We start from the raw sequence: 23,671 nt of genomic DNA on the forward strand, positions 1-23,671 counted from the left end.
TTCTGCTGATTTAGTTATTGGCTCCCAGGACCCTGGTGACTCACTTTTACCACTGGCATCTTAATATCTATCACATTATTATCTATTACAGTTTCCAAAGCATTGGTTTGGGATGCTTGGTAATTTGAAGATTCTTTCATGAGTCTTTAAGGTAAAAAGTTTATTAAGGAAATGTGTGGATCAGAAAAGGAGTCAAAAGAGGAGTTTTTTATCTATTTGAGACTGTTTCTCTTATTGGCTTCCCACAACTTAGAACACTTTTTCATGTTGTTATGAATAAAATTGATAGAGATGGATGTAGATAAAAGTATTAATATTTTAATTATATCCATATTGGTAAAATATAAGAAGGCCACGCGCCTGCTATTATTTAATTCAAATCGCCTGCCATTACCTTCTCCTTCTTGGCTGCCTCCTACCAAAGAAAGCATCTCAATCACATCCTCTCTATTTAAGCTACACTTTACATTGGCTCACGTCACCATATAAGACCAGAAACCCATTGAATCATGGGAAATGTAGTTTCAAAGTCCCCTAAACATCCACAAGAAGTTTATGTCATATATCTAAATATTTAAGGCTCAAATGAACCCCAAATTTCCACTAACACAATGTGTTTGTTCATAGTTTTGATTTCTTTATCTAAAAATTCCCTATTCTTGTCCCTTGCCCATTTAGCAATTGGGGAATGGCTTGCTTTTTTATACGATTGATTTAGGTCCTTATATATTTGAGTAATTTAGACCTCTGTCAGAGGTTTTTGTTATAAATATTTTTTCCCAATTTGTTGCTTCCCTTCTAATTTTGATTGTATTGGTTTTGTTTGTACAAAACCTTTTTAGTTTAATGTAATCAAAATTCTTTATTTTACATTTTGTAACTCCTGCCTTTTTCTCAGTTGAAGTCCAATAGATTTTCTTCCATCCTTTCATCATTACCCTGCGTGTGTCTACCTACCTCATGTGTATTTCTCATAGACAACATATGGTAGACTTTTGGTTTTCCAGTCTACTCTGTTCTTTGCTTCCGTTTTATGGATGAGTTCATCCCTTCACATTCAGAGTTATGATTGTCACCTGTATATTCCCCAACATTTTGAAATCCTCTCCTAATTCTGCCTTTCCTTCTTTCACTATTTCCTTTTAAACCAGTGGTTTGCTTTTAATCAGTTCCCCTAATTCCCACAATTTTTTTACTTCCCTTTCTGTCCTCTCCCTTTTTGTTCTCCTATTGTTATTTTTTTAGGGTCTATTAAATTCCCTCCCCCCTGTCTTTACCTCACTTTATGTACTTCCTGCCCCACTCCTTCTCTTGGTTTTTCCCTTCTGACTTTCCCTGTAGGGTAAGATAGAATTCAGTACCCCAATGAATCTATCTGTTCTTCCCTCTCAGAATTGATTCCACTGAGAGTAAGGTTTAAGTGTTACCTATTAACACTCCCTTCCTCTCCTTCTTATAATAGTGTTCTTCCCCTCCCGTTCCCATATGCCTCTTTGTTTGGCATAGATTATTCTAATTTTCTTATTCCTTCAGGTGTCTCTTGGTGCCATCTTCTCTTCCCCCTCCCCTTTTCTTTCTTTTTTTTTTTTTTGCATATCATCTTAGACCACTTAGTACCCCAACCTTTCCCTATATACAGTTCTTCTAATAATTACAATAGTCAATTCAATTTTTGAGAGTTACAAATAACATTTTTCCATATACGAATATAAGTAATTTGATCTTATTGAACCCCTTAAATAAGAACCTTAAAATTTTTTTTCTCTTTCTCCTCTCTTTCTTATTTACCTTTTCATGTTTCTCTTCATTTTTGTGTTTCAATTTAAAACTTTCCACTTAGTTACTGATCTTTTCTTTATAAATACTTTGAAATCTCCTATTTTGTTGAATACCCACACTTTCTTCTAGAAGAATATAGTCAGTTTTGATGGGTAGGTGATCCTTGGTTGTAGACCCATTTCTCTTGCCTTTCTGAATATCATATTCCAAGCCTTGTGATCTTTTAATTTGGAGGCTTCCAGAAACTGGATAATCCTGATTGGTGTTCTTGATAATCTGAATTGTCTCTTTCTGGCTTCTTGTAATATTTTCTCCTTAACTTGGAAGCGTTTTAATTTGGCTATTGCATTCCTGGTGGTTGTCTTGTGAGGATTTAGTGTAGAGGGTGTTCTATGGGTTCTTTCAATATTGATTTTGCCCTCTTGTTCAAGGCTATCAAGGCTGTTTTCTTTGATAATTTCTTGTAGTATGATGTCAAGATTCCTATTTGACTTTGATTTTTTAGGAAGATCAATGATTCTCAAATTGTCTCTTCTAGACCCATTTTCTTCATCTGTCATCTTGATAGTGAGATATTTCATGTTTCCTTCTATTTTGTCAGTCTTTTGACTTTGCTTTATTAATTCTTACTGTGTTTTGAGATCATTGGCTTCTACTTGCCGAATTTCAGTCTTTAGAGACTGGTTTTTGGCTATAACCTTTTGATTTTCCTTTTTTGGTCTGCTCTATCTGGCTCTTCATTGCTTTCTGCTGGTCATTTCTGGTCTTCAGTTTGCTTGTCATTTCATTTCATTTGATTTCTGACCCTCAATTTCCATTTGCGAAATTCTGCCTTTTAAACTGTCATTTTCTTTTTGGACTATTTCCCACTTTTCTTGCCAAATCTCTTCCACCTTCCTTATGATCTTAGATTGGAACTCTTCAAGAGCTTGTGACCAATTTTCATTTTTGGGGGGAAGGTTTCGATGTGTTTAATTGTTTGGCCTTCTCTGCTGTTTCCTGTGCTCTGGATTTTTTACTCTGTAAAAATTATGCAGAGTTAGTTCATTTCTCTTGTTCCTTTTGATGGTTGGTATTCTTGAGCATTGCTAGCCATCATTATGGTGGTTTTTGCTTCCCTGGGAAGTCTTGAGTGAAGTGGTTTTTGCCTGAGGCTACTTTTTGAGTCTGTGTGGTTTCTGCTGTATGTAGCCCACTCCCCTCTCCATACCCAAGGTGCTCCCTCTTTAGCCTCCTGTGGTTTCACGTCTAGCTGCTCTCAGTGGTGTACTTAAATAGCTGCCAAGAACTAAGAGATTGCCCCATACAGCTCTAATTCTGGTGTGCTGGCTGTGACTTTGGCACCTTAGGTGGGATTTGGGAGGGTTGATCAGCTCTCATTTTGGTGGTACCTAATTCACCTCCTTATAGCATGGAAATGCCCAAATCTTACATATCTTCAATTCATCCCCCTATTGTGGAATCCCTTCATTCTTTTGAACCTGGTTTTTTTGTTCTTTTGAGGTATCATATTGTTCGGTGGTAGGGAGGGTAAGGGTTCTGCAACTACTCTGCAGCCATCTTAACTTGGTTGTCACCTATTTTTTTTTAACCAACCTATCAACTCTTTTTTCATGATTCTCCTCTATCAGTCTCATTTCTTTTTCCTTTTTTTTGTATTTGTTTTTTAAAATCCTCATTGAACCCTTCCAGGAATTCTTTTTTAGCTTGAGACCAATCATATTTTTTTTTTGAGGCTTTGAATGAAGCAATATTGACTTTGTTGTTTTCTTCTAAGTTTATGTTTTGGTCTTCCCTGTCAACAAAATAGCTTTCTGTGTTCTGTTAATGTTCTATGTTTCTATGTTAACTTTCTGTTTTTTTCTTTTTATGTTGTTTGTTTTTTTTCCAAGCCTTTCTCTTAATTTTTAACTTTAAAAAAACATGTTAAAGTTGGGCTCTGTTTCTGTGGTGAAAGGGACACTATTCCAAACTTCATATTCTTTGCACTAGTGCTTCAGAACTAATATTGGGGTTCTATAAGTTTTCAGTTCTTCCAGGGTATTACAAAGGATGTTTAATACTTTCCTGGCTTGTGCTCTGGTTTATGAGTGATCACAAGCACTTTTTTCTAATGTGGAATGGTGACCAGGTTCCCTGCTCCCTTTGGACATTGGAAGTACCGGTATACTAGTGATTTTCTTTGCCCTAGAACTGTGATCTGGGGTAGCAAACCAGGATTGCCACCTATATCTGTATCTGGGCAATATAACAGAACCTTGTACTCAATGCCAGCAAAGAAACCCTTGTTTATAGTACTCTGAAAAGTTTTCCAATCCCCATAAAATCTATGGGCTGAAAGCTTTAGAAGCTATTGCTGTCAACCTTTCCCAGGTATTTGCTAGTTGAGGTAATGCATCTGCCCTCGATGCTTGTCTGCACTCCACTCCCACTGAGTGTGATAGACCTTTTCTGCCAACTTTCTAACTTGTCTTGGGTTTAAAAATTATTTCACCACACACTTTTTTGGATTCTGTTGCTCCAGAATTAATTTTGAGGCTTCATATCAAAGTTATTTGGAGGGTAATTTGGAAGACCTCAGGTGGATTTCTGTCCCTTCTCTGCCATTTTGTATTCCCTTCTATTCCATATCCATTCTTTTGTGTAATACAGAATTCTTCCATGCATATATCACAATTTGATTTGTTATTCCCTAATCATTGGGCATTAGATTGTTTACAGTTCTTTGCTACCATTAAAAAGTGCTGCTATAAAAATTGAGTATATGTAGAGCCTATTTTTTTTAAGACAGTGACTTCTGTGGGGTAGATTTCTTGGTCTTTAATGGGAATTTTGGGTACCAGTTTTTAGCCACTTGATTTGTCTGGTTATAAAATTGCTTTCTTCAAAGGCTGTACTAATTCATACCTACGTCAACAATGTGTTACCGTGCCAATTTTCCCACAGCTTTGCTAAAAAATCTCAGAGTTCCTATATTTCACCATTGAAATCATTTTACTCGTTATGAGGTAAAACCCTAGCATTGTTTTAATTTACATTTCTCTTGAGTATTACTGATTTAGAGTAGCCTTTCATGTGGTTCTTTATAGTTCTAGAACTTTGCTTTCAAGAACTATTTGTTTATTTCCTTTGGCCACTTGTATGTTAGGAAAGGCTTATCTGAAAAAATTTTCATGCAAAACTTTTCCCAGTTGACTATTTTTTTCCCTTGATTCATTTTTGTTCATGCAAAAAGCTTTTTAGTATCTTGTCATAAATACCCATTTTATTTCATATTATTACCTCTAGCTCTTGGTTAAGAATTTATCTTCTTCTTAAATCTGTGAAAGACATAGAATCTTCTTCTTGTCTACCTTTTTTTTTGTTTACTCTTATAATGTTCAAATCATTTATCAATTTTGAATTCATTATGCTATAAGATATTAGTATAAACCAAATTTCTGATACATTGCTTTCCAATTATCCTAGCCAGCAATTCTTTATTAAGGAACTTATTTTTCCATGTTTATAGATCACTTGGTTTTAGAGTTTCATTATTACTGAGTCTTTTGCTTTTTTTGTTTTTCACTAATACCAAATGTTTTTGATAATTGTAGCTTTAAATTATTTTTTGAAGAGTGGAAATGCTATTCCCTTTTTATTCTTACCTTTAAAAAATACTTCCTTTCATATTATAGATCTTTTGTTCCTCCAAATGAATTTTGTTATTTTGTTATAATGTTTTTTCCAAAATAACTTTTTGACAATTTACTTAGTATGACATCTAAACTATAAGTTAATTTTGTTGTTGTTATTTTTATTGTATTTTTTATTTATATATTTATTGTGTAGGTATATAATCTGAATATTCCTGTAGCCATTCAAGTCCTTTATTTCTTTAAAGAACATGTTGTGATTGACTCTTCAGAAATATTTAATATGATTCCCAAGTACAGTGATACCTTACTCATCACGATTGTGTTCAAGAGGACAGGTTGAATACCAAAAGATCAAGTACTAAATGAATTTTTTATATAAGGACTAATGTAAATGAAATTAATTCATTCCAGATAATCAGAAAACTTGGGTCTTGTACATGTATTAATGGAATTGTATTTTACTAAATAGACATTAGTAATATGACATAAACAAAAAACAGCAATTAGATTATATAAAATAATTTTAATTTAATTTTACTTGTATTGAGAGGATTTCATGGCTTAAGGGGATAGCGGGGAGGAGAAATGTTATTGTCTGGAAGAGGACTCCTCTTCCATAATAGTTGGAACTTCCCCCTTTTCTCTTTTTCCTTTTTGTCCCTTGTCATCACTGAACCTTCATTGATTTTCACCAGACGTAAGCTTCAAAAGAAACCTATGCAATAATGTTTGATTCTTTCTGCATTTCAAAATTCCTCTAAAGTGGGAAATGGTCTAGTTATTTAATAGAATTGCAATTCTGCTTGTTAAAGGTATATCAGGTCAATATTTTTCTTTCTTTTTTAATTTTTTTTTTCGCATTTCCACTAGTTTTATTATGTGTGGTCAGTCAAGGCTTATTTACACATTATTGATAGTTACATGGGTGTGGTCTTTTCAGGTCTATATCCCCAATCATGTCCTCATCAACCCAAGTGTCCAAGCAATTGTTTTTCTTCTGTGTTTCCACTCCTGCAGTTCTTCCTCTGAATGTGGGTAGTGTTCCTTTCCATAAATCCCTCAGAATTGTCTTGGGTCATTGCACTGCTCCTAGTACAGATGTCCATTACATTTATTTTCATCGTCATGTAAAACTCACTTCTGTATTGGTTTTTGTTGTGAGAGTAAACTCATATGTAACTAAAACAAAACCATAAATACACTAATATGAAAGAGTTCTCCAGCAATTCTTTCTCTAGAGGTAGATAGCATTCCCGTTGATAAATTCTTCAGGATTGTCCCAGATTATTGCATTGCTGACAGTAGCCAAATTTTCACAGATAATCATTGTCCAATATGCTGTTGTTGTACATAATGTTCTCCCAGTTCTGCTTATTTCACTCTGTATCAGTTCCTACAGATGTTTTCAGTTTTTTTCTGAAATCACCTTGCTTATCATTTCTTATAGCACAATGGTATTCCGTCTCCAACATGATTTAGAATTTTTCAGCCATTCCTCACTTCATGGACATCCCCTCAATTTCCATTTCTTTGCCATTACAAAAAGAATTGCTATCAATATTTTTGTTCTTTCTCCATTTTTATGATCTCCTTGGGATACAGACCAGTAGTGGTATTATTGGATCAAAGGTTATGCACAGTTTTATAGCCCTTTGGGCATACTTCCAAATTGCTCTCCTGAATGGTTGGATCAATTCACAACTCTGCCAATGCATTCATGTTCCAATTTTGCCACATCCCCTCCAACATTTAACATTTTCGGTAACTGCCATATTGTCCTATCTGATAGGTATTAGTTGGCACCTCCACATTGTTTTAATTTGCATTTTTCTAATCAAGAGTGATTTAGAACATTTTTATGATTATTGATGGCTTTGATTTCTTCATCTGATAATTGCTTATTCATATCCTTTGACCATTTGTCAAATGGTGAATGGCTTGCATTTTTATAAATTTGACTTGGTTCTTTATAAATTTGAGCAATTACTTTACTAGAGACATTTGTTATAAAAATTTTGTCCCAGTTTGTTGTTTCCCTTGTCATCTTGGTTACATTAGTTTTGTTTGTGCAGAAACTTTTTAATTTAATTTAAATAAAAATTATCCATTTTGCATCTTATAATACTCTCTATCTTGTTTGGTCCTAATCTTCCCTTCTCAAAGATCTGCTAGGTAAACTATTCTGTGTTCCTCTAATTTAGCTATGATATCATTCTTTATATCTAAATCAGATATCCATTTTGACCATACCTTGTTATAGTGTGTCAGGTATTTGTCTATGTCTAGTTTCTGCTATACTTTTCATGAACTTCATTCTTTCTGAAGTAGGAAACAGAGTGAAAAGGGCTTAGCTGGAACGCCTGATTTTGGGTTTGCAATGGAAAGTTATTACTTCTGAATCACAAGAAGTAATAGTCTCATTGGAACAGATTTTCACAAGGTCAGACCACAATACAAGTATTATGTTCTATTTGGCGGAACCACATTTTAAGGTAGATCTGTAGAAACTAAAGTGTATCCAGAAGAGGGATGATTGAAGTAGCTAGAGTTGCACACAGATGCCAGCCACAACTTGTTTGGCCTCCAGTTTTTTCATCTGTAAATTAGTGAATCTGAGGAGATAACTTCTAAGATCTCTTTTTAGCTCTCAGATTTGGTTCTAATGTAAATTTGGCCTTTTGACTTAATCAGAAAGGGGAATACCCTATTTCATTCCTTTTTCTCTTGTGTTATGATTAAAAATAATAAAAACTGATATAATAATATAAATTAGTATTTTAATTAAAGCCATGGCCATGCTGGTAAAATCATTAGACTTGTAAGAATTCAAAACTGCTGCCCCAGCCATTATTGTTACCTCTGGGTGCTCAGGTAGCTAAAGAGGAAGTTCAAAGTCACTTCCCCCTATTTAAAACAGTCCCTCACCTTGAATACGTAATCCAAAACAGGAAACCCGTTGGACCACGGGAAATGTAGTTTTTAAGGTCCCCATAGAAAATATATATATACTTTTAGATGTCATTTCCCAAATTCCAATTAACACTTGGAAGTGGGTTTAGGGAGAGGGTCTGCTGATGGTGATTACATTATTTTTAGCAATCATTATTGGAGGAATGTTTGAAACATTTAAAAATTGTAGTAGGAATTTTATGGGCCAACAAATGAATATCTTTTTTTTTTAGAACTAAATAGGTTTTATTGTTATTGTTGTTCGAATACTTAGAAAAGTATGATGCTTCTAATATTTTACTAGTCACTTATTTAAGTTTTTGTTGTTTAATTTCTTTCTATTTTTGATCTGTGTTATGAATACAAGGGAGGAGTAAATGTTAACCACTTCATCACTATCATTCAGTTCCTTTTCTTCATCCTGATTTGTAAGTTTATGGTTTTGGTCCTGTTCTATCCTACTTGGTCACACATATAAGCTCTTTGTATTCTTTCTTGATAGCTAGTCTCATTTGGTGGTAGTAAACTGTCTGCTCATTTATTAGTGCTGATGGCCTTTTAAGGTGTTGAAATAGAATGCTGTTTGTTGTTAATTGTCTAAGAGTGGAATGGGGGTCTGCCAGATACCAGTTGTATTAGCATCATGTTTCTATGTGCTTTGCTAGAAACCAACAAAAAGCTTGCCTCAGGCTTTCTGCTTTAACAGTGAGATTCTGAAAATAAAAAAGGAAACTCCTTATAATCAGTGGGCTCTGAAGCTCTACTTTACTGTAACTGTTCTAGAAAATGATTATGTAGGTAGTAGAGTTCTGTTCCTACTATGGATAGAGACTAAATTACTTAATGGGCTTTAGTGGCACTGCTTTTGTAATCAAGAGTCCTATTTTATATTTGATTCTGACATTGGAAAATGCATCTGACTGTGTAAGATGTTTTATAGTCTTCCTTTCTTGTTTCTGCTTTTCAGAGTTCTTTTTTACCCTTGCCCTATCCTTTCCCTGCTGCCTTTTCTCCTGCTATCCTGGCCCTCTTAAAATTTCTTTGTACTGAGCCTCTAATTCATTCTGAACAGCTTGTAAAGAAGAAACTCTTTGTAGGCAAACTGGAAGGTTTAAGTGCTTGGGGAATGACTTTATATCAGTAATACCAGCTCCTCTGAAAGTGCTAAACCTGTCAGCATTGAGGAGATTGTTTAAAAATATCATTAGCAAGTCATTTTGATATGTCATCATAATTGAAAAGGGGCAGGTGTGTCATTGGTTTTGAGGGTTTATCCATGTACCAGTGATGAGGCATTTGTCTAGAGACTGTCTGAGAGGAAAGTATCTTGTCACAAGTCACAAAACTTAAATCCCTTTTTATCTCCTAGGTTTCAAACCCTATGGGAAACTCCTACTTTGATGACTGCTGGCTGCTTTTGTTGATAGTGCATTTCTGGAATATTTGTTAAGATTTCCATCAGTGCTTAGGCCTCTTTGAGGTCTTGGCTCATTGTAACTAAGAATTCTTTGAAAACTTGAATAGTTTTATTTAGCTTATATTGTTTAATGCTATAATAAATCCTAATCCTTATACTGTGTATCTGTATGCAGTATTAGAACCCATTTATAGACACGCATCTTTAATTCTGCTTTTATCTCTTAAGAGTTTGGTTTTTGTTTTTTATCTTTTTTCCCCTTGTTGGTATAGTTTTAGTCTCTTTTCCCTGGAAGCTGTCATCTTTACCTAATTTTATTTCCTTTTATTCTGTCTGACAGTATGGTTTCAAAGTGTATATTGTTTCTAGAAAACTTTCCTTAAGACCCTAGATCTTATATTCCATCAAGGTGTTATATAGGCATGTAGGAAAAATTTAGACACTCTTTTAAAAATGCTATTTCTCATTTTGAGACTTATGAGAAAAATAGTTTGCTTTTTAACAAGAGATTTTTGTCCAATTGTAAACTCTTGGCTCATATCAAAACAACAACAAATAGTACTTAATAATATTTCTTCTCTACTTATTAATTCTACAACTCCTATTTGAAATTCAAGGCAGCTAGGTAGTTGCTGTTAAAGTTTTGTTTTTTTTTTTTAAACCCTTACCTTCCTTCTTGGAGTCAATACTGTGTATTGGCTCCAAGGCAGAAGAGTGGTAAGGGTAGGCAATGGGGGTCAAGTGACTTACCCAGGGTCACACAGCTGGAGTTGCTGTTAAAGTTTTGACCAGATTTTCCTTTCCAGCTGTTAATTTCTTTTCTCAGAAAACCTTCAACTAAAATAACTTAAATAATTGGTAGATTACATTAAGCACTCTTTTAATTTTATTAAAATATTTCCCATATTTAGGTCATTAAAAATAACAAATAATTTATGCAGTGAAAAAGTTGTCTGATCTGTTTTTAAAATGTTTAAAAATTTTTTAAATGTTGAACCAGACTTTTGCCTTTTCACTCTTTTTCATTGTTTATATTTCATAACAATGAAAACTAGAAACAATGAAGTTGCATTTTCTTATGCTAAATAAAGCCCCCCCCCCTTTTTTTTTGCCTATCTTTGTTTACCACAGACAAATTCTGTCAATGAAACTACATCTGGAACTCACAACTAGACATCTTCTCTACTAAGGGGCATCTATAGGTTTTCTTTCATGAATTTTAGCTTTCTTTAGCAGAAGATATTCCGAATATTATATGAAGTTAGGCAGCATTAAAAGTGATATTATCTAAGTATTACTGAAGTATTTAGATATTTTGTCATTATGCCTATGATGCCCTTTTGCATAGTTCAATTTCATCATTTTCATCAATTTCAAATTCATCATAATTGACCATATCAAAATTTGTAACTAAGTGGAATTTTTTTTTTCTGAATGAATTGTTTTCATTTGAATCAATCCACATAGTAATATCAACAGCTTCTTCCTTTCCTCTTGTCATTTTGTAGGTACAAGACATCTGTTTCAGCCATGATTGTCGCTGGGTTGTTGTCAGCACACTCCGTGGGACTTCTCATGTTTTTCCCATCAACCCTTATGGTGGTCAACCCTGTGTCCGTACACATATGTCACCTCGGGTTGTGAACCGCATGAGCCGCTTCCAGAAGAGTGCCGGCTTGGAAGAGATTGAGCAGGAGCTCACATCTAAGCAAGGAGGCCGCTGTAGCCCTGTTCCAGGCCTGTCAAGCAGTCCATCTGGCTCACCTCTTCATGGTAAACATATTTCCTCTTATCCCTCTATACCAGAGGTCGGCAACCTTTTTGGCTGTGAGAGCCATAAACGCCACATTTTTAAAAATGTAATTTCATGAGAGCCGTATAGTGCTCACAGTGTGTGCTCTGTAACAGTGCCTGAAAAAAAAAATTGGCTTTATGGCTCCTGCAGAAAGAGCCATACATTGCCGACCCCTGCTGTATTCCTTTTTCTGCCCAAAATTCCAACCTTACTATGGCTTTAAAAAAAAAAAAAAAAAGCTAATTCTGCTTTTTAAATTCAAATATTGTGCATTTGTGAGATGACTCAAAAGTATAATTTAATCTTTTAATCTTTAAGTAACAAATTGTCGATCTGTTACACATTTAAAAAACCTCTTAAATATGGTATTAAAACAAGATTATTTTAGGAATCATTATTTTAGATTTTAAAAAAGATTTTAGGAAATGTAAAAGTATATCTCATAGCTTCAGAGATTGTAATTACATTTTCCCAGCAGTTTTTGCCATCTTCTACTCTTGTATTCTTCATCCAGGATCAAAATTGTGATAGCACATCTGGTCTACAAATATTCATCATTGATGGGGAGACATTCATCAAGTGTGAGGTAGATGTTAGTAGAATAGTATTTTTGCTCATTAAAAATTTGTAAAGATCACTGTGTGGAAAAGTACTTTTAATCTTCTATTAAACCAAAAAAGACATTTTCCAAAGAATGCACCAGTAGTTTCAGTGACATATCGTACTATAATTAGGAAAGAGACTTTTCCTCTTGCTTAAAGATGGGTATGAAATAAGATATGTTGAAAATTTTTCTAGAGTGCTCATATTCAGTCTTCTTTTGTTTTATTTTATGGGGTAGCAATGTGAGGGGCAGGTAGCAAGATTCTTGTGGTGGGTAGTAGTGGAAGTTTGAGAGCTCCTTTTCTTGTAACTTTTTTTTTTCATCTTTTCTGATAGTGTGAAGCTCTGTTCCCAGTAAATGTTAGATAAATATTTGCTAATCCACTTTCATAATTTCAGTTTTGACCCTTCTTGGACCACTTAAATTTTAGTTCAGGAAAAGCAATATTTCTCTTAAATTTGATTCATAGGTCAGCATGAATGTGCTCATTAATCCAGATATTCTAAGTCCAATCTTTGCTTTGGATGTTGCTGTCTGTTGCCTTATATTGAATCTAGAGAAATCCATTACCAGCAAGTTATTGAAATAGACTACTTTTTGTAGAGATTAGCAACTTCAGAGACTAGAGTCCAGTTTTCCATTACCACAATCTGGTAACTTTATTAGAAAGCTTGGCTAAAAAATAATTATTTAAAAGTTCTGGGCTAGAATATGCAAATTTTCTCTAAATTTTCATTCTTCCTGTCTCAGCTGTAGTGGATCTTTTAAATTTAGCATGTAATATTAAAGAGGACTTGACTTTCTATTAGAATTTATTCAATAGAAGTAGAAAAACATAAACTCTGTCATATTTGTATTTCTGAAGTGTCCAGGTTCATAACTAGATATACTCACTAGTCACCTACTTATTGGGGAATAAAGAAATTTTAGAATTTTTTCCATAAGCCTTAATGTATATTCAGATGCTTTCCTGTTTAAAGTGCAAATAATTACATTGGGAATTTTCTCCCTTCCTTATAAAGCAAACTAAAACCAATAATTATGGAGGGATCAAGTAGTTATAACAGATCTTCTAACTTTAGAAATCTTATCTAACTGCCTTATTTTACAGATGAAGAAACTGCGGCCTAGAAAAAATTGACTTGCCCATTACTTAGGGAGTTAGTGGCAAATCCTTTAAAAATGCAAATCTTGTGGGGTAACTAAGTGGCTCAGTGGAAAGAAAGCCAGGCCTCGAGATGGGAGATTCTGAGTTCAAAGCTAGCCTCAGACACCTCCTAACTGTGTGACCCTAGACAAGTGGCTTAACCCCAATTACCTAACCCGCACCACTCTTCTGCCTTAAAATATCAATTCATATCGATTTTAAGACAGAAGGTTAAGTATTTAAGACAATGCAAATCCTGTGGTCTTTCTATAGTACTAATAATACTTTTGAGTTATAATACTAACCTATCAGAATCAGGTATTTTCCCAACTAGGTTTCATTTTATTTTGTGAGATGGTCTGTGAAAATGCAAATGGTAAGTACAGTACTTCAGAGACTTACTGACATTGAATGGCAATTAGTTGCAATGAAGAGTCACATTTCCACTTTCAAAGTTAAGCTTTGGAAAATGGAGAATAATACCTTTGGAGGGCATATTTCCATAAAAAAAATACTTTATTATTGTCTTTTCACTATTTGTCTCAGAAGTACATATATGATGCCATAAAAGCATTTGACATGTTACTATTTGGAACACTTCAGGATTGGATAACTTTTTAGAGAGTCTGTATTCTCTGAAGGAGAAAACAGTGAGTCTTCTTCTCTGACTTAAAAAGATGGCACAAGTATGTGAATTAAATAATGAGGAATGAAGAGAAGCCCTTAATTCAAAGCATCAGAGGAGTGGAATCACCAGTTGTCTTCAGGAAATAGTCTCTTCCTTTATAAGAAAAAGGATAATTTGTGCCAAATTTTCATTGTTTGTCCATATTCTTTTATTTCTAATTGTATATGGGCATCTTGAGATTAAAAGCCCATTAACTTTACATGCAATTTGTTATCTTTTCTTAGAGGTACTCCTTTCAGGTTACGAGATTGGCAACTGGGTCATGCATTGGATAGAGGACTGGACATAGAGTCAGGAAAACCTGATTTCAGATGTGGCTCCAATTATTAACTCTGGCAACCCAGCCATGTCACTTTATCTCTGACAGCCTACTATCCTCAATTACAAAATGAGGTAAATAATAGCTTCTATCACTTAGGGTTGTCATGAAGATCAATTGAGATAACATTTCTCAGTAGATATATTCATTTAGCACCTATTATGTCTCAAGCACTGTGCTAAATCATGGGAATGCTAAAAAGGTAAAAGATAGTCTCAGCCCTCTAGAAACTCACAATATAATGGGGAAGAGACAACAAACAAATAAATATGTACAAACTTTGTACAGGATAAAAAAGAAATAATTAAAGAATTAAGAAGAGTTGGGAAAGGCTTCCTGTACAAACTAGGATTTTATTTGGGACTTAAAAGAAAACTGTTAGGCTGAGATGAGGAGGGAGAGCATTCCAGGCATGAGGGTCAGCCAGAGAAAATGGCCAGAGTTGAAAGATAAGGTGTCTTGTTCATGAACAACTAGAAGGCCAATGGATCAAAAATTTTATGGGGATATTTAAGTTGCAAGAAGACTAGAAAGGTGTGGGTGAGGACCTAGGTTATGAAGTACTTCATTGCCTCTGTAGGCAATAAAGCGCCATTGGAGTTATTAAGTAAAGGGGTGTGTGTGTGTGTGTGTGTGTGTGTGTGTGTGTGTGTGTGTGTGTGTGTGTGTGTGAGAGAGAGAGAGAGAGAGAGAGAGAGACAGACAGACAGACAGACAGACAGACAGACAGACACAGACACAGAGACACAGAGAGAGATGATTGGACTTGGGTTTTAGCAAAATCACTTAAATGGCTAAATGGATTAGAGTTAGAGGAAGGTTTTAAGCAGGAAAACCTCCATTTTTGAGTATTATAAAAATCCAGACATTAGGTGATAAGTACCTGTACTAAAGTGCTGGTAGTGTCAGAGGAGAGAAAGGACTCCTTTTGAGAGATTGTTAAAAAGGTGAAGTCATCATGCCTTAGCAGCAGATTGAATTTGGGGAGTGAGAAATAGTGTAGAGCAGGGATGGGCAAACTACAGCCTGTGGACCAGATGTGGGCCCCTTGAAATGTTCTACCTGGCCCTGACATTATTCCTAATCAGATGAATACAATGAGTAGGATTCAATACATTGAAACTTTGAAAGAGTTGCCTTAGACCAGTGGTTCCCAAACTTTTTTGGCCTACTGCCCCCTTTCCAGAAAAAATATTACTTAACCCCCTGGAAATTAATTTTTAAAAAATCTTAATAGCAGTTAATAGGAAAGATAAATGCACCTGTGGCCATCACTGCTCTCCTGGATCACTGCAGCACCTACAAGGGGGCGGTGGTGCCCACTTTGGGAATCACTGCCTTAGACTGACAGATAAGCATTTCCTTTCCTTTGGCCCCCTCTTCAAAAAGTTTGCCCATCACTGGTGTAGAGGTAAGAATGACACACAAGTTTTAATCCTGGAAGATTGGGTGGATGGTGTTGACTTTGAAAATAATAGGGGCATAGGCTTCTTTTAAGTTCCAATTAAAATCTCAACTTCTTTAGTAAGTCTGCAATTCCTTTTAATTCTAATGCCTTCCTTGCATTAATTATTAACAATATATCCTATACATATCTTGTGTTATAAAATATTTGTTTGCATGTTATCCTCTCCATTAAACTATAATCTCCCTGAAGGAAAAAATAAAATAAAATGATAAGGACAGCTGGTGGCTAAGTGGATTGAAAGCCAGGCCTAGAGATGGAAGTTCTTGGATTCAAATGTGTCCTCAGACATTTTCTAGCTGTGTGATCCTGGGTAAGTTCCCTTAATCACCATCACCTAGCCCATACCTCTGTTCTGTCTTGCAACTAATACAAAGTATTGATTCTTAGGCAGAGGGTAAGGAATTTTTTTTTAAGAAGGAAAAAATAATAGGGAAATTAGAAGAGGAAGAGGATTTAGAGGAAAAGATGATAAATTCTAAGTTGGATATGATGAACTGAATTTAAACTGTTTACTGAAATCTAGTTTGAGATGTCCAAATGGCAGCTGAAAATACAAGATTGAAGTTCAGAAGAGAGGTTGGGGATTCAAGAAAAGAGGGCTGGATAGCGTTGAACTGATTTACCAAGAGGTACCAATAGGGAAAAGAGGAAAAAGTGGCTAGTTCAGTGTTAATGATAACTTGGGGGGAAAACAGAAGGATTCAAAGCATTGACGGTCATGATTTGGATAGAGTTGGGTTTGATAAGGGAATGTAAAGAGAGAGGTGGAAAATCAACATATTATGATCAGATAAAAAGATTTCATAATTTTTAAACATGGAAGTGTTAATTTGTGGATTATAAGATCAGGCCGTGAAAATCTTTGTGTATTTCTGAGGTGAGATGCAGGAGTAGCTCATGGGAAGTGAGTAGTTTTAGAACTTGAGTGGTTAGCATGATTGAGAAGGAGTCAATATATGTACTGAAGTCCTCTAGTGTGAGGAAAGGAGTTGGGGAGGAGAAAGAATTGTGAGTCTTGAGCTACTCATTGAGGAAGGAAGAAGAGTGACCTCGGGGATCTGTAGACCCTAGTTATAAGGATTTTGATTTGGAGCAGTAGAGATGAGTAGCATGAACTTCAATAGAGAAGAGGTTATTGAGGTATGGAAGTAGGGAGAGAACATGGAAGTAGCCATGGGGAGCAAAGACTATTCTAAATCCCCTGCTTGAACCAAGAGAAATGTGTGAAGGTGCAGTCAGTCCTGGAAAAAGTATTCAGTCAGCCTTTCTCATCAGCATAGAGTCAGGTTTCAGTGATAGAAGATGGAGTGGGGTAAAGGGAAAAGACTTATGACAGAGAAGTTTCCTTATGGAAGAGACATACAAGAGGGCACAGTGAAAAAGGTTAGTGGCAGTTAGGTATAACTTTCTGATTGGAGGTTTGAGGGAGATGAAAATAAAGATTTTGTTGCTGGGCAGTAGGGAATTGGAGTTGATTTGATGACTTAAAGGGATTCAGAATCATTGAGATGTATAAGATGTAGCTCAAGTGTGGATGTTCATTGTTGAGTGGAAAAAGCTCCTTTCCCTAGAAAAAGCTCAAGATCCTTCTGGAAATACAGTATGAGATGGAAGGCATATGGTTAGATGGAAAACCTCATTTCCCTTATCCTCTTCCTTTTAAAGACTAACAATTAGGTTCAAAGGAGTGCAACAGAAGGTGGAAGTCCCACTCCTTGCCAACTTTTCCTCTTCGAGCAACAGGTATAGCAAGAGGTGAAAGACCTGAACACCAGAAGTTCTTCGCTCAGACTGGCCCAGGAGGTAAAAGCTGCCTTGTACTGTCATTGATAGAAGCTCTTCTGATCTCTGGCAACCTTCTCTTAAGGGACATCCACAACAGGTGGAGGTGGGTGGGAAGCTTGGGATCAGAGGAAGGTGTGCTTACAAAGTGCCCTATTCCAGAGTAGGGGCTTAATTAATGCTTGTTTTCTGTCTTCTTTTCTTCTTCATGAAATTTTGGAAATATATGGGCTCTAGATCAGTGCTACAGAGCCTGAACTACTAATCAACTTTAAAAAGTTTTCATTTCAACATTTCAACAAAGTCCAAATGCCATCAAAGGAGCCATAGGGCATTAGTTGATCCATTTATATTTTTCTTCTGCTTGCAAATGACTTTATTTTTGAAACAGCATTTTGAAATATTTTTTCCTATGGTTTTGTATGTTTACTTGTGGACTCTTGCTAGAAACATTTTTTTCTTTTTAAGTGTGGAATAATTTTATTCAACCAAAATTTTACTAGAACTTTTAATCATTGAGATTTAGTATGCATGTGAGGTAGCTAGGTCAGCAGGGAAAACCACAGAAGTTATAGCCCTGAGAAGAACTGGCTTCTTATTTGCTTGTGAAGAATTTCTATAGAAGGCCACAATAGCCCCTTTGGTCAGTACTAACACATAGGTAGATTTTCTTTTTCATTGCTATTCCAGTTTATTTTCTGTTAATGGAAGCCCTGTCCAGAAAATGGGGCTTGGAATTACCTTGTCAATACAGTTCCCTAATACAGTCAAGATTTGAATCCTATTCCTGATCCTTCCTAATTTTGTAACTCTCCTCTTTTGTGTCTCCATTTTCTTCCTTTCTAAATATGGGGTTTTGACTAGATTATTGGGAAGGGCCTCTCTGTCATTAATTTCTGAATTCTGTATTCAACAGGTTTCTGATATAGCTGGGATATCAATCTGTCATTCACCATATAACAGGATCCCAGTAGGCATGAATAGAAAGGTCAGGAGGTAGGTAGGATGAGGGAAAGACAACTGAGGGGATTTTTGTATGAGATTCTGACATTCAGAAATGTTGTTTTGGGGGCCTGCGTTGTCATTTCACTGCAGGAAGAAGACAATACAATGCTCTGCTTTAGAAGAAGACCTTTTTAATACCAAAAAGAATCCAGGGAAGCATATGTTCATGTCTGCTCAAATTCCTTCAAAAGTCACCCCATTACTCCCTATATTTTTTTTTTGTTCTTTTTTAAGTCACAAGCATTACAATGTTGGTCATTTTTCTTTAGCATGATGTCAAAACAAAATTTACGTGCTTGTAAATTCATTCCAGAAACAATGTATTTACATTTGATACTTGCCTGGCATCAGCTTGTTTACCCACACAATGTAAACTTTGATCAGGGTGGGATTCGTTTTAAAAATGAATCACCCTTTGGCTTCCTTGTTGTTTGCCTGTGCTCCTTTTAGTGAAGTGAAATAAGGAAATTGTTAACTAACACTTGATAAGGAGGTTTCCTTTATACCTTCCCAAACCAGAACAGACTGGGCCCTGATTATTTTCTCTGTGAATATATTCATCTTTTTTAGTACTTCCCAGGTATATTTCTAGTGATATGAGGCAACGTCATATCCTTTACTTTTTTCTCCCCAGTTAATTTGGAAACTTCCATTTACTTGGAAATAGTGTTTCTTATACACATGTTTATGTAAACACCACAATAAAACAAAGGTTACATTTGTCTATTTTATGTTTCATGAATTTATATTTATTCAAAGCTAATTTTCATTATCAATTTGGTTCAACATTACCATGCACTAGTGCTTTTCTTCTAGGTGTCCTATTTTTTCCTGATCCCCTTAGGTTTTTGTACCCTCTCTCCTAAAATATGTGATGTATGTGTGTGTGTGTGTGTGTTATATATAAACTGTTCACAAATTATATCCCTTACAATGGAATGTCAGCTCCCTATGTGCTGAGATTCTTTCCATTTGGAATTTTGCATCCCCAGTGCCCAATATTGTGTGTTACTCATGGTCAATATTTATATTTATTCAAAGCTAATTTTCATTATTAAATTGGTTCAGCATTACCATACACTAGTGCTTTTCTTCTAGGTGTCCTATTTTTTCCTGATCCCCTTAGGTTTTTTGTACCCTCTCTCCTAAAATAATTTCATGTGTGATGTGTGATATATGTGTGTGTGTGTGTGTGTGTTATATAAACTGTTCACAAATTATATCCCTTACAATGGAATGTCAGCTCCCTATGTGCTGAGATTCTTTCCATTTGGAATTTTGTATCCCCAGTGCCCAATATTGTGTGTTACTCATGGTCAATATTTAGTAAATGTTTGTTAGATTAGATTGGATTATACTGGTTTCCATTCTGTGTTTAACAAAAATTTAAACCATGGACCCTGCCTCTCTTCTCTCTCTCCTCTACCTCCAATCTCATAGAGTTTGCCAAGGGGAATTTAGAATAAATTGAAAGAGAAATATTATTTCTCTTGTCCTATCTGGGGAGCAATTTTGTTGAATCCTAGGAAGAGCCTTGACTCAGAATCTCACTGAAGATATTTAGCATATTATGTTTCAATTAATGCTTCTTCAAAGTGAAAAATAGCAATGAAACCCCAAAATTCTGAGATCAACCCTTTTGTTAATTATACCATTTGTTAGAAAATTACTTTGAACTTTGAGTCTTCCATGTTTGGAACATTATTTTTCTTTCCAGTAAATGTTTGCGTTATTTTAACTCTCCCAGACTTCAATATTTAACCTGTATGTTGCATTGCATGCTCACATATATTGTTATTTCACATTTTCCTTTAGATGGACCACATCACAAATATTTTAAAAAACAGTCACATTTAGATCTAATATAATTCTATCTACTTATAATAATAATGTGCTGTTTCTCAAACTTTTTTCCACTACAATGTTTGTGTGTGTCTTTTTTTTTTTTTTTTTTTGGCCAAATAATCATCTGCAGTTAACTATGTTTTACATTTTATGCCTCAATATATATAACAAAATGGAGAAAATTCTGTTCTTTCAGGCTTTCTCAGTACCTGGGGATGAACCTGAAGATATATTTCAGGTATATACATACATATTCTCTTATTCCCCCAGTTATTAGTTTTGGAAGACTATTCCAGTTTTTTGTTTTTTTTTTAAACCCTTAACTTCTGTGTATTGACTTATAGGTGGAAGTAAGGGTAGGCAATGGGGGTCAAGTGACCTGCCCAGGGTCACACAGCTGGGAAGTGTCTGAGGCCGGATTTGAACCTAGGACCTCCCGTCTCTAGGCCTGGCTCTCAATCCACTGAGCTACCCAGCTGCCCCTGACTATTCCAGTTTTTTGATTGGTTTATCTTTACATACATGCCTTTCCTTTCCTATGTTCCTATAATATTATAACAGTCCTCAGTTTTACTAATCATCCAGATCATGCAAGCTTATGTCACTTTTCATGGTTTTCCAGTGCTCCATTCTTCCTTACCAGATGAGTTCTTATGGGAAAGTTGGGTTGAAAGGAATGACATCATTGTGGCTTCCTGAAAAACAGATGGGTTTCCTTTAAGTAACACTCACTTATATAACCACATATTTAGAGAAATAGGAACAAAAATAATTTCAAAGAAAATTAGGTGTAATAGAAAAGAAATTCTAAGTTTTATTATAAAAGACAAAGTTTCAAAATACAGACTCAGAAACAGAATATTTGTATCTTTTCTTCATTTTTTTAGTGTTATTCAGGGGGCATGGAGTAGAACTATTATTTTTTTGTGTAGTCACCAATATTTATTTTTAATTCTAGAGGATGCAGTTATCAGTTAACATTGACCTGCAGTTGCTCTTCAGTTTTTTGTATCAAACAATGCTTTCTTAATCTAGCTCCTAAGGCTTTCTTTTCTCTTGTTTGTCTTTTAATATTAATATGAACCTCCTCTAGAGGTCGGTATTTTCTCAGCTTTCCTTTGTCTACACTATTCCTTCTTGCCCTAAATGTGGCAATGACTAATCTGGGGCACACTTAGATCATCTAGCATTTCAGGTTCCCTTCTGTCAGGGTTTCTTGATCTGTGTTTTGTTGTGTCACTGGGCCAATTTATATTTTGGAGAAAAAGATACACCCAAGACTTTAGTGCAGTTAGCCTTGAGATAGGGGATATTCTTCTCATTATGCAGGAGTAAATTACTTTGTAGTGTAGTGAACATTTTAGAACAGCTTCTTTTGGAAGCCTGAATCCTTCTTTGGAAGGCAGCTATGCTCACCACTATACCACCAACAGAGGCCTGAATCCTTCTTTGGGTATACCGCTCTGTGAACAGAGCTTTTGGATTTGTGTTTTTTCACCTGGCATTTGTTTCTTGAAATCCCCAGTTCTTAAGTTAGAGAACTGTAGCCTTAAAACTCATCATGAGTCAATGACTTGCCATCTGGGTGCCCCAGCTGAGCATAGGTAAGATTGTGCTAAAGGATTCAGTCATAGGTAACTTTCTGGCTATGCCACTTGAAGGGAAAGTGATGTAGTTATTTTCTGAAAGTTTTTTTTAACTTGTTGGTACATAATTGCATTTTATCTTGAACCAAAAATAGTCTAAGTTGTTGTGAATATATATTTATAGCATTTATTTATTAAGTGCCTACTATGTGCTGGCCATGTTGCTAGACCCCAGGAGTATTAATAGCAACAATAACTACTAACATTTATATAATAACTTTAGATTTTCTCTTTTGTAGAAAGGAAGGAATATGGCTAAATACATAAAACTACTTCATAAACTTAACAAGTTAGTATTTTAATTCATTTAATTCAATTCAATTGATATCGATTAAGTCAATTGATTGAGCAAGCAGTGAGGCCTGCTATTTTTTCAACTATGGATGGAACTCCCTGGAAACCAAGGGTTCAATCTTGTTGCATTAAACTACAGTATGAAAGCACAGTAATACACACTACTGGGACAGATAAAAACTTTAGATGAGTCTTAGGCCCTGTCCTTTTAAAGCTCGTGCTCTGATAGGATGATACAACACATATATATGTGTAACTTTAATACAAAATAAGGCATAAATATCTTAAGAAGAGTTATATGTGGGGTGAAAAGTCATCACTGAAGGAACTAACTTCCTTCAGTAATTCCAACTTGGTAATATAATCTGGAACACAATAGAAATAAAACTAGGCTAAAGGAAATCAGATAGTTGGACTAATAAATATCTAGTCACCTCATCTTAGTCTTTTTGTTAGATTTTCTTTGGAATTTATTGAATTGTCTATACTCCCTTATTTCCCTTATATTTCTGTTCTTATGATCTAGTTTCAGAGTGAACATTAGAGTGGCATGATATTGTTGGTCAAACTATAGGACTAGGACTTTAATGGATTTGAATTGCTAGTTGACTTTAAGAGGTTTCTTAATATAGCTCCTAGTTAAAAAATACAAATTGTAATGAAAAGCTAGTATGATGGTTCAATGGATAGAGCCAGGCCTAGAGACAGGAGGTGCTAGGTTCAAATTTGACCTCAGATATTTCCTAGCTGTGTGTCTCTGGAAAAGTTACTTAACTCTAATTGCCCAGCCCTTACTGTTCTTCTGCCTTGGAGCAAATGTACGTTATTGAATCTAATATAGAAGATAAGGATTTTAAAAAAAGCTAATGTGGAACAGAATAATAATTCAAAGGAATATAGTGAAAGACATTGCAATGAGATGGTCATTATGGATTCTTGGAAACTGGATTTCTAAATAGAGAAGTCCAGGCAAGATTGTGAGGAGGCTCTAAATGTCTAAATAGTAAATACATGAATTTCATGAAGCTTGAAGTTATTCAGTACTAATGCGCGTGAAGCATAGGTAGATATGTGTCCTTTCTCTTCCTTTGTGTTTGTTTCATTCTGCTATCTTGGAGCCTTTCCAAGCCTATTCTGTCTTCTTACTCTGGTGATGTGGTTTAGGATGTATGATTGCTACCTTCTTTTCTCAGTCTATTTTCTTTCTGAGATTGAACCCCACTCTATTACAAAAGTTAATTCGTGTTTTAGTCTTGGTATAATATAATGGCCCTTTGGTTCGTTTGTTTTTCCTC

At 35.2% G+C, this 23,671-nt stretch overlaps 1 protein-coding gene across 1 annotated transcript in view; it reads left to right on the forward strand.

Moving 5' to 3' along the window:
• BCAS3 (BCAS3 microtubule associated cell migration factor) overlaps window positions 1–23,671 on the forward strand; it is an 881,625-nt gene that overhangs the window by 356,935 nt on the left and 501,019 nt on the right. The window contains exon 14 of the mRNA XM_044671669.1: window positions 11,292–11,556. Coding sequence (XP_044527604.1) covers window positions 11,292–11,556 — 265 coding nt within the window. The remainder of the gene's footprint in view (window positions 1–11,291; window positions 11,557–23,671) is intronic.

Source organism: Gracilinanus agilis, chromosome 4 (assembly GCF_016433145.1).
Source record: "Gracilinanus agilis isolate LMUSP501 chromosome 4, AgileGrace, whole genome shotgun sequence".
Taxonomy (NCBI): domain Eukaryota; kingdom Metazoa; phylum Chordata; class Mammalia; order Didelphimorphia; family Didelphidae; genus Gracilinanus; species Gracilinanus agilis.